Raw genomic sequence first — 11967 nt, 5'->3', positions numbered from 1 at the left:
AGGTTTATTGTTGGGGGCCGGAGTGGGCAGCGCTCGCCCACGCTCTTATTTACTAAACAATGAGCACCGCTGTCTGATCACATTCAACAAGTGCGGAATGGATTCATATCGAAGACCCACTCATGAACGCAGGCGGCTCAGAGGCTGGGGCTTTTTGTCATTATAAGCCAAGTATTTCCATTAGAAAGGCGAACAAAGCGCGGTAATTATGTTGCCCGGCAACTCCGTGTTTTCCCCCTCACTATATAACAGAGTGATGGGTTTGTTTTGTCAGCACTCGTTGAACGGAGAGGTTTTCAAACCTGCTCCGTGTTGTGGGAAGATGACATTTCTCCAATAAGACTTTGAACTATTCAGGAATCATGCTCAGGGCTTCCTCTAAGTCTAACGAGCAAACGGGCACCAAGATCCTGCTGGAGGCGATGTCCAAGGACAAAGTCCACCTGGCCAAGTTTGTTCTGGACGCGCTGGATGGAGAAATCGTGGACTCCATAACAGAGGGCGCACAGACGCCCCTCATCTCGTCTGTGCTGCTGCCTGACGGCCAGGCGCGCTGTAAGTTTGTAGAGCTTCTGCTGCAGAGAGGGGCCAGAGTCAACTGTCCAGACGCCAGCGGGCGCACCGCCCTCAGTTACGCATGTGAGAAAGGCTACCTGGACGCCGCCAAGGTCCTGGTCCGGAGCAACGCAGACCCGGAGATAGTGGACTGCTGGGGGAACACCGCCCTGATGTACGCCGCAGTAGCGGGTCACTCAGCCGTGGTCGAGTTTCTAGTGAGAGCTTTCAAGAGACTCGGGCTTCAGATAGACAGGCAGAATAAAGTTGGCAACTCCGCTGTTGAGGTGGCGAAGTTTCTGGGCCACACAGAGTGCATCTTTGCGCTCACCAACAACTCCAAACGGGGCCGTGAGTGTGAGGGGGGGGCTCAGGGCCCCGCGCAGCCGCGGCTCAGTCTAAAGTGTGCTGAGGTCACTGACAAGTTTGAAATCAAAGTCGGACATTTAGTGAACAAACTGGAGGTCCTTCAAACGTGCGGTCATGCAGATTGCCTAATGGTTCAACACTGCCCATGGCAGCCAAGGCCTTGGCTCAAGCAGAGTAAACTACTATCGATGGACTCTATCGAGGAGTTTGAGAGAGAGAATGACTGCTGCTCCCCCCCTCCACAGGAGCTGGAGTTCTCCGGGGTCCTGACCCCTAAAATCCCTCCCGACTGTTCTCCCAAGTCCGTGCATCCTAGAACCAGGGACAGGCTGCTCAACACCGAGGACCACCTCCCCCCTCTGAAGCAGAGCTACGAAGCTCAAAAGTCTATTTTCTTCTCGCCTCGGCCCAGCAGAAACACGGCCAAACCAAGCGCGCCCTCCGCCCTGGAGATCTTACTGACTCCACTTGTAGCCAACAAAAGCGAGGCTGAACCAGGGAAGGAAGAAACCAAAATTTTAGACTTTGGTGTTCACAGATTTCACGACAGCTATTATCAGAAAAGATGTAGTCTGCCAACGAGTGTCCTCAGCCCCACACCTCCGGAGCGCACACTGGTGCCTTCGCGTATATCCAGAACCGTCAGGAGGCGCGAGGCGTCTCCCTGTCACGCCGACCCTCTTCACTTTACCGCACCGAGCGCAGCGGCTTCACCCACCACTTTCTCGGTGTTGAGCAACAAGCTCCTGCGCCGGTTTACCTCCCCGGAATTTAAAAAAGACGTGAGGGAGTTGGATCCAGTGTCAACTTCAGGGCGGATTCCGCGATCAGTGACTTTCCCCCAAAGCCTCAAACACCCCCAGGTCGACAGTAAACCCAGTATCGACAGCATCAGCTCCGTCAAGTGCGAGTTTGACTTTCATTTCAGAGTGCCCAACTCTTAAAGCCGCGGTGCGCCGTGCGTAAAAAGTGTTTGGACATATCCAGCAATAATCTTAATGCAGCGTGGTTGCTGTTGGTCCGTTGGATCCAACGGACCATCTGCTACGTTAAACTGCGCAACTTTTCCAAATTCATCCCCGATGTCTGATGATGTTCTCGTCACTATAACAAACTGTAAAAGTTTCTGCCTTTGTCGGGGGAAATGAAGGTGAAACAGACGGGTTTTAACTACAACTTAATCTTTGGAAACAAGAAATAGCACAAAATTATCCGCATGAACTATGCGCATGAATACCAGCACCTCCCAGCTGGAAACTGCTGCTAGAATGAAAGGCAGTGCCTTAGTTTAGATGGTTGTGTGTGTCTGTGTTTGGAAGCATGTGCCACTCCTTTTGGAATAGGTGGGGGTTGCACTGAAGGTGGAGGGCTATGTGCAATAATCATAAATCGTGTAGCATTTACTAGTGTCGTCTGTATCTTTCAGCACAGCAGTGCAGATTTCAGTCAGGTGACCTGCCACCTTCAGGTAGCCTCCTGATGTTAATGGTTGGTGCAGTGAATAAAATCTCACTATAACTGAAATGAACACTGTCCTGTGTTTGATGAGTGTGCGAGAGAAAAAAAGGAGACGGACACAGACGGTTCTTCGTGTCGTTTTTGTTCTGATAACAGGGTTTAGTTTATGTGAGCTCATGAAGAGAGAAATGATTGCTTGTGTATGGAATTAGTCTGGAAATAACACGTCATAAAGAAGAGACAAATTACGCCCTAATACTTAAAGTGCAGGTTCACTTGTGTCATGAGATCTGAAACACGAATAAATCTCTTTCTAATAAGACAGACGTGTTCGTGTCGGTAAATGTCGCCCAAGCTAATGATCAAATTAAAAGAGGATTTTCAGTGATTTTTTGCAGCTCTCTTTCTCACCCACTCTCAGCTGCAACGATGCTGAAGTGGAGTTTCAGTGAGGGAGGGAGGGGGTGTTGTCGGCGTTTCCCTCCAGACATACATCATTTCAGCCCATCCTACAGCTGCTACCACAGAGATGGAGACTACAGCATTGCGGGAATAACTGAGACTGCACGCCGAGTCCTTCCTTTTAGGAGACAAATTCAGTTGACGGACTTTTTTTATTTTTATCTCCGGACTGACCGCTTCTCCTGTTGTGAATAATGTGAAGAAGGAGCTCAGACTTGCAGCTGTCACTGGGTTAAAATCTGTCAACCTTGGCGAGGGAGGTCGGTGTGGACAGCCAGAACTCCTCGGTGCCGGCTGGATTCTGCAGTGCGAACCGGATCTCACGTCCAACCTGGAGACATTTTTTTGCTGCATTCACGATGATCTGAGCGTGACTTCTGAGCGCTGAGTAGAGGCATCCCCCCTCTCCCCCTCTCTCTCTTTTCCTTTCTTTCTCTCCCGCCTCCCCTCTCCGTCTCTTTCTTTCTCTCTTTTCTTTTGGTGGGTTCAGCGCAGGCTGCCCATTCAGTTCGCCCCTTTTTTCGGCGCTGGGGAAGCTGAGAGAGATGGGACGACTCGGTTTCAGCACCACGGAGAGCGCCCGACTTGTGCTGCTCAGTGTGTTTGGTAAGCGTGTGTGCGTGCGCTTTTGTGTACGTGTGTGTATGTGTGTGTAGATGTCGTGACTCTTCACTATGTGTGCACCTCCTGCACGTATTGAGGCATGACAGTGTATGTGTGTGTGTGTGGTCTAGTCTGTGTATGAGGTAGAATGCTTCATTTCAGACTTCGTCCTCACATAAATCTAAAATGTGTCCAAACACATTCAGAGTTGCAGCTCATCACTTCCTGACGTTGTTTAGACTGCAGCCAGTAGCGTGCTGTTGCTCCCCTGATACTGCAGATTTCACTCTCCAGTGTTTTAACCTGGTTTTGACTTTGCCGTGAGGTAACGGAGGTGATGTGCCAGAGATGTGAAGATGTGGGGGACCTTCACTTAAACTCACAGCAGCCCATTATGTCGCTTTATATGCTGATTCTGCATGTTTTGGTGTGTGCGTGAGCGTGTGTGCCCCATCTGTCTCCCCACTGACATAAAGCCCCCCCACCTCCTGCCTTTCAATACTCTTTCCTATCATGTGGTGAGCAGGTGTGCTGCTGCTGTCCGTGGTGCTGGCGGAGCAGGAAGGGGAGAACCTGTCTGGTCTCTCCAACAACCCGGACAAAGCCATCTTCGCGGTGCGGGAGAACGGCACAACATGCCTGATGGTGGAGTTCGCCGTGAGATTCCTCGTGCCATATGACGTGCTCGCGCTCAACGGGATAGACGTAAGGAATCCCCCCATGCATATTAATACATGTTCCGAAACCGAAGCCGACACGAGCATTTTAGACGCGTTAAATGTTGCTGTGTGTTGTCCATCCATTGCGCGTAACGGTGGTTGCAGCGCGAGGAAATGTTTTACATGCAGAACATTCTGATATCTGTTTTTGCTCATATTAATGATCGGGTGTTTCTACGTTACAATAGAGCATATTACATTACATATCATACTAGAGCTGGATTTTGGAAACTGCTTTTGTGGTGTGCAGTCGTGCGTAAAATGCCGATCACGCATTGGAACTAACCATCAAGAAAATGAAAATATGTTTTCGATATGGAACTTTATAATCAGCTATTTAAATTAATTCAATTTGTTTATTTTTGCAAGGACAACTTATTCACGCAATTAGTGTGTTTTCTATACATATGGTTGCTCAAAAGGTTCGTGCGTAAAACAGAAACCAAAATGGCACAAACCATTTCCAGCGACATTTCAGTCGTAATCTGTCCCTGCCTGTAATCCGTCTCCACGTGCCACTTGCTCCTGTGTCTTTTTTACAGCTGATCACCGAGCAGGCGTCGTTCACTCTGCCCCGTAGTGCAGAGATCGAGGGGAAATGTGGGAGCACGGAGTCAGAGATCCACATATCCTGGAAGAACAACGCCTACGTTCTCCGCATCTACTTTACTAAGGTGGGCGATAAGAGACAAGAGAAACCGATATATTCTTAATACTTCTCATCGTATGCAATTAAAAAACAACAACACAAATCTACATTTTCACAAATACAGTCACCTTGTATCTTATTTTTGTTGAAGAATTTAAAATGAGCCCGGATGTGCCCGCTGTTTCAAATTTGAGGTCTTTTCCTTTAAATGCAGCTAATTCCAAATCTTACCAGAGTAAAAATGTTCCTTCACTGCAGTGGCAGGTCCTACATGACAGACATGAAATGAAATAATTTTGCAAAAATCTTGTACTAAAAAAGTTTCAACTATGAATGGAAGTCTAACTTGTCTGAAGCCAACTCGCCCACTCTATGCAGTGGAAAAGCCCGCTTTGACACGCGTGTGTGTGCGTGTTGCAGGAGTTCCGTGACAAGGGCATTGAGGTGTGGAAGATTAGCAAGGTCCAGTTCGTCTACGACACCTCGGAGACATCGCATTTCATCAACGCAAACAACCGTGAGTCTCCCGCTAAGCCTGTACAGTAGCAACTCAGCACATTCCTACCCCGCCTGCTTCGATCGCATCTAGCTCTCATTCATCTCACATTAGCATTCTGCTTTAATTACAGGCTCGATTCATGCAGGGATTTACCATGTTCGCCTCCGCACAGCATCCTCTTTCAGATCTTTATCCTACACATTTCATCTGAGAATACGCGTATTATTAGGCCTATTACTATGATTTATATTGCTATCATTATTATTATTAGTAGTAGTAGGCTAGTAGCAGTATAACATTGGTTTTTTATTATGAATTCCCCTTCAGACTTTTGCCAGCAAACTCGCCATAGACCAGATCCTCTTGTAAATTAATACTTAAATCTTAAAGATTTACAATCTTTTTGTTTGTGTTGCTTTTGGTTGCTATAGATCCACCCCCAAAATCATGAAAATTATTAGATTGATCACACTCTCACACACACACACACACACACACACACACACACACACACACACACACCCTAAAGTTCCATCATGAAGGCCCTCGTCTTCACTAATGACTCATCCTCTTTCCAGCTGGGAAGCACACAGCCAGCACCCACCGCCTGTCAGCCCTGGTGACCCCCGCTGGCCACTCCTTTTTGTGCACAGCACAGCAGACCCTCACCCTCATCTCTAGTGACCACCAGAAGGGCGTCACCGTCTCCATGTACGACATCCAGATCCAGCCGTTCGACATCGCCTCCGACTTCATGTTCAGTGAACGTAAGCACAACCTGGTTATGATGACACCTTTCTGAGAAACACTGCAACTACGAGCAAGTCCACCTTTACCACACACTGTCACTGACATCATGATGATGATGATGATGATGATAATGATAGTGATTATAAGAAATCCTGGGGTGAGGTATATGGCCTTATAACTCTCCATGACACACACACACACAGCTCTGAGGGGTTACTGATGCAGTATGAGGAGAACCTCAGGCTGCTGAGAGGAACACAGGGTAACATTAAAATAGAGGGGGTGGCGAGAGAGACAAAAGAGACAGAGAGAGAGAGAGAGAGGAAAGAAGGGGTAGGGGTCATTAGAACTTAATGCGAGTGCAGTCATATCCTTGCCTTCAATGCAGCTTTTATAGACATACCCAATGAACCTGGTTGTCCTCTGGAGCCAATCACCTTGGAAGAATCATTTGCTCCGAGTTGCTGTAAACTAGGCTGTGCTATGCCTCACTGCTTTCCTTCTTGTGTGCATTACTGCTGTCCACAGGGAGGAACACCCTCAACGTTAAACCACATACTATACGGCCGGTAGAGCCAGTTGCGGTTTGGTGTCCTCCTTCCTCTTTACACATGTATGAAAAGATGAAGCTAACATGTTCAACACAAAAAATAGAAAAATGTCTAGTTATATAACTGTGAGAGGAGGCATCTGTTGGAAATGTGTGTCATTTAGCAAATAAAAACCTCAGGACCAGACACACAGATGCTCAGTTATCCACTCACATGTTGCGCAGACGTGCATCAGACAAGCACACACACACACACACACACACACACAAACCATGCTAAATCAACCCCCCTAACAGTCCTGCTTATTTAAGAGTCCGTCACAGGCCACGTGATGAGTTTGCAGCTCATTACTGAACTCTACTGAAGGTAACAAAGTTACAAAGTTACAGTTAGACAGTAGGACTGAGTGACATGTTTAAAATAACTAAGACTTCTCCAGTATCCATAAATATTGCAACATTAGATCAATGATTTATAATTGGCAGAAAAGGACAAACTTTAAAATGAATAGCTGAAACACATTATGACCATGGACTTTGGATGTACTTGATTATAATTATGTAATCTGACAAAATTCAATAATGATAATGAAAAAATGGGCCAAAAAATAATTAAATCAATTTGAAATCATCTTACAGACTTAGCACTTCATTAATTGTTTGGGCACCCTGGTGGCTCACCTGCTACAGACTGCATACAGGCTCTGTTCTTATTGCAGTGACCTGAGTTTGAACCCAGCCTGGGCCCATTGCTGCATGTCCTCCCCTCTCACTGTCCTTTAAGTCCCCTGTCCCTCCCTGACTGCCCCCCCCCCCCCGACTGTCCCCATGCAAACAAATCCAAAAGAACTAATTATATAATCAATGATTTTATCATCACAATACAAATCTCAGGCCTTTTAGGACATCTTGCCACTCATGTTCAGTCTCCTCACCCTGATGACTGTGTTCATTATTCCTTTTTCCTGCAGCCTACAAATGCATCACTGACCAGCGGGAGCGCCTGGAGGAGACCCTCCCCCTAGTCTTGGGCTTCATTTTGGGCCTCATAATCGTCATCACGCTCACAGTCTACCACTTCCACCTGAAGCTGACAGCCAACCAGCCACAGCTCCCCAGAGATCGCTCCATGTACAAGAATATGTAGTCGGCAGCACAGCGGCGGCTCCCTCAGCTCTCTCCAAAGCTAACCTGATAAAAGACTTGTCTTCTCGATGTCCCAGGCCTAACACCAGAGGAAAGTGCCCTGCCAAGGACTGATTCCCTGACAGAGAAATGTCTGTAGCCTGTACTGTAGGCCCACTGGAACTTTTGAACAGCTAAAACACGAGTTAATGGGACAGCTTGGGGCCTAGCATGGATGTAGTTGGAGGGTCAAATTCACCAAAACCTAATTTAACTGGCTGCTGAATTGAATCTTAACGCCATAAATTCATAGTCTACATCACAGTGATGAGAAGTTTAATGCCTTCATGAAAATATAATTGATTTATGTTTTGATTGGTGGTTTTTGACATCTGAAAATCACCAGTGTGAGGGTATAGTCGATCTGTTTGTTTACCGACATCACTGGGGCCTATTTCATCACTTCAGCCATTTTTATCCAACTTGTCTTTCAAAGAAATTTCAGATATTGCCTGAGCTTCTGCTGCCATTTGCCAACAGTTTTTGTCTTCTCCTTCCCTTCTCTTTCTGAAACTGCTGCTATATTATTTCAATACCTATTGTTGGTTCTGTATTTGCTAACCTTTAATTTCATTTTTGAATGCAGCCATAGTGTTGACAGTGGACAAGTCTTGTAGTGTGTGCAGTGCAGTGGCATTCAGAGTCATTAAGAGTTGCAATGTTTTTGCTTTGACTTCAACAAGTCTTTTCTCCACTCTGATATATGGAACATATCAAAAAAGGAAGAAAGAAATCATTCACATCTGACAAAAAAAAAAAATCTGTACTAACAGTGAAGAATTTATGAGTGTTTATGAAAGTACAGAGGTTATTAATTCAAAAATAATATGTGTATAATATTTTCAGAAACAAAGTCTATGCATAAACCTCTGCTGATGCAATCTTGTGCAGTATTCTTCTGTTCATTTAAATAAATTGCTGGAATCATCTCCACACCTCTGTGAAGTTATTTCTATGATACATTTCATTGCCACAGTACAAACTCTTCAATCTTTTATAAATGTCACAGTTTCTTTCCTATGTTGTTTTAAAACAAATTAAACACGACCGCAGTCTTCAAATAAAATAGTGTGACTGGACAATGGTGATTGATACACCTGCCAGTAGATAAGCTGCAGGGATGAGGTATTGATTTTGTGTCTGAATCTGGGCCTTCGAAGGAAACACAATATGAACAAATCTAATTGAAAATAAACAGAGCATTTGTGTCAGCTACACCTATTTGTTTCAGCAGTGTGGATGTCATACATCATCCTGGTCACAACACATCAAAGCCACAGCCCCTCGGCCCAGTTTTTCACTCAGCCAGGACACTTCAAATGATCTTTATGAAAACTCACCAAGCACAGATTAATCCCACTAGAGCTGCAACAACCACAACATTATGAGATGGGTTTTTAACTGTGAATGAATATATGCAAAAAGGGGGCTGCCGCTTCACCCGGCTGGCTCTCTGCCAAGGTGCTGGAGGTATCAAAAAGTGAATTGACTGTGGGGCCGTTTACACGAAGACGCTTGCGAGTAAAGACGATAAAATATTTTATCGGAAGTGCCTTTCGTTTATATGGTGACGGCGTTTTTGGGGCTTGAAGACGCAAAAATCTCAAACCACCCCTGAAAGTGGAAAAGTTGAATACGCTCCAGCGCAGCGTCTCCGCCTAAACAGGCCAAGACGCAAAACTGGCTCAGATCTGCTGTTCTGCTCACGTCAAGTCGGCGTGTTGACGTCAAGTCGGCGTGTTGACGTCAAGTCGGCGTGTTGACGTCACGATACAAACAAACATGTCGGATTACATCCACCCTTCAAACCTGCAGGCTACTTTGGCCGCAATAACTACAAACAAAGTTCTTCTTGTTGTTAGCTGTAGCCATGTTTTCCTTTTCTGATTTCCCGGCACAGTGACGAAAAGAAGGAAGGTTCTACGCATGCGCGTACGCATCGCGGCGTTTGTGACAGCACCACCTAGTGGTCTGGCGTGCATTAGCAATGGATTTGTACACACTTTTGCGTCTCCGTATGCACACAGATTTCCTCCCGAGAACGCTCGTGTAGACGCGAAATAAAAAGTGAAGACGCGACGCCACTTTTGCGTCGTGTAAACCTAGCCTGTGTTTCACCCTGTAAACTGCAGGTTCCAAGAGGTGGAGCTTCCACCATCAGGGTGCACACAGGTGTATTGCATATCACTGATTGGATTGGGGAGTGTGTGTGTTTTTCTACCTGCCTGTCCATTGTCTCAGTGTATTGCTCTGATGAAGGTCGTCTGAGACCGAAAGCTTAGCCTTTAATAAAGTAAATTGCATAGATCCAAGTGTGCGGAGATTTTTCCCTTTAGTTTTAACTGTGAATGAATAAAATTACTCAACAATCCAGGGATGGTTGTAACATTGTCTGGCGTCTCTGGTGGTGTCATCAACAGTGCACCATATGAAGCTGAAACAGTAGGCTAAGTCAATCAACAATCAGCTATTTGTTATTAACTAGGCCTATTTTGATCAATTTTCAGGAGAAAAATGCCAGACAAACTATCTGTGGTTTCTCATGGTTTGCTGCTTTACTCTGTGTTATGTGACAAAAAAATGAATTGGGCTGGGTTTAATTCAGCTGATCTGTCCAAATAAGACATAGGCCTATTTCAAACATGGTGTCATGTTGGAGCTTTTAAGGAACCAAACTAAGAACTAGGCCTATAGTCATAGTTTTTTTTTGTTGTTGTTCAAGACTGAGTTAGCTATTCACAAGGGTGTAACAGATTAGGTGTTTGTTTTTCATTGGCTAATATTTTTTAATTGTACATGGTCATGTGGAATCAGAAAATCATCTTCTGTTTATACTGAATATTACACAAAACACACTCAGTGTTTCTGCACAGTCAACTAACCACAATTAGCCTACTAGGCTATTATGATAATAGCCTTGCTAGTTCCACCAGGGTCAGAACATGCCACAGTCAACATTAGTCAACTGATTGTCCACCATCATGACCAAGATCCTGTAAAATTACAGCCAGAAAAAAGTGGAACAAGACATGACCTTACAATAATAGGAATTTCTAAAGTTGAAGTCTCCCATTGCCATAATCCCTAACTTATAGTTTTAGGAGGTTTGTTACCTTTAATTGTCGGTGCAAGCTATTTTTAGAGCGGCGGAGCAGAGCTACGCTACTGAGGCTCATGGGATTTCTTGGTTTCCCTCATCAAACTCATCAAATAGCCTAGACAATCCAACAACTCCAAAACGCTTTCGTGGACACGTTGTGACCTGCACATTCACCACACTATGAGAGACCGCAAAATAGAAAGCACCGACCTCGAATCCCCTCATATCAACCATCGATATCAACAATGTTGCTGCCGTTGCCGTGGCAGCACAAACTCACCATCAAATCAAACAGAGCAAACTCCCAGCGCCGAAACTGCGTTTCAACTTAAAGCTAAAATACAACAGAACAGCTTCTTGGGGTCCATGGCACTGGTCCGACCTCCCATTAGTCCGACCTCCCATTGGTCCGAACTCCCATTGGTTCGAACTCCCATTGGTCCGACAATCGGAGTAATGAGAGTTCGAACTAATGGGAGGTCCTCATTAGTTCGAACTGGACTAGTTATTAGCATTAGTCCAACTCTCCATTCTTACCGTTCACTATGCATTTATATCATTATTCATATAGGCTCCACCTGTCAATAAGACACACGTGGAAGAAGAGGTGCAGTTTATTGTGTTTCACCAACGAGGAGCTGTCATTACGCACGACTTTTACGCACTGCTGCGCGCTCATTAGTGTCCATAATTAAACCTTGACACTCATATCAAATCAAACTTACATTACAGACAGGTATACAGACAGGTGGATTGGGTTCTCTGTCTCTCTCTCCCACTCCGAACAGACAGACGGAAGCAATCAGAAAGGAAACAGAGGCTGCGCATTGATCCTTTTTTCCTTTCTGGGATCAAACGGATCATGTGCATAATTAACTGCAAAACAAGCACTTCATATTAATAACATATAACGCTCATTATGCTTCCAGCCTGTCTAGCCTCTACCTGGTGTTTTTACTAAACTTAACCAACTCCTTTCTTCATTGCCTGAACCTAACCAAAGCGAAATTTACTTTTTTTCTTCTCTCTCTCTCAGTCTGCTGTCAGCAGCAGAGGCGGCTGCAGCAG

The 11967-nt window shown here is 45.4% G+C and overlaps 2 protein-coding genes across 2 annotated transcripts; both read left to right on the top strand.

The window, feature by feature from the left end:
• LOC146962085 (uncharacterized) lies at window positions 1–1894 on the top strand. Its single transcript, XM_085770766.1, has one exon. It carries the CDS (start codon window positions 363–365, stop codon window positions 1866–1868), a length of 1506 nt encoding a protein of 501 aa, XP_085626892.1. The 5' UTR covers window positions 1–362; the 3' UTR covers window positions 1869–1894.
• A 973-nt stretch (window positions 1895–2867) lies between these two features.
• Window positions 2868–8081, top strand: lamp5 (lysosome associated membrane protein 5). The gene is made up of 6 exons (XM_085770919.1): window positions 2868–3450; window positions 3974–4152; window positions 4709–4840; window positions 5236–5332; window positions 5893–6081; window positions 7586–8081. Exons 1-6 carry the CDS (start codon window positions 3390–3392, stop codon window positions 7759–7761), a joined length of 834 nt encoding a protein of 277 aa, XP_085627045.1. The 5' UTR covers window positions 2868–3389; the 3' UTR covers window positions 7762–8081.
• The last annotated feature ends 3886 nt before the right edge of the window (window positions 8082–11967 follow it).

Source organism: Trachurus japonicus, chromosome 24 (genome assembly GCF_045865225.1).
Source record: "Trachurus japonicus isolate A0001 chromosome 24, Traja_1.0".
Taxonomy (NCBI): domain Eukaryota; kingdom Metazoa; phylum Chordata; class Actinopteri; order Carangiformes; family Carangidae; genus Trachurus; species Trachurus japonicus.
The sequence above is the reverse complement of the archived record's forward strand: the minus strand, read 5'-3'. Positions and strand labels throughout refer to the sequence as shown.

Excerpts from the sequence above, each read along its gene's own strand:
- LOC146962085 (XM_085770766.1), top strand. The coding sequence starts at position 363 with ATGCTCAGGGCTTCCTCTAAGTCTAACGAGCAAACGGGCACCAAGATC.
- lamp5 (XM_085770919.1), top strand. The coding sequence starts at position 3,390 with ATGGGACGACTCGGTTTCAGCACCACGGAGAGCGCCCGACTTGTGCTG. Across the intron at positions 3,451-3,973 it reads TGTGCTGCTCAGTGTGTTTG|GTGTGCTGCTGCTGTCCGTG; the intron begins GTAAGCGTGTGT and ends TGTGGTGAGCAG. Across the intron at positions 6,082-7,585 it reads CGACTTCATGTTCAGTGAAC|CCTACAAATGCATCACTGAC; the intron begins GTAAGCACAACC and ends TTTTTCCTGCAG.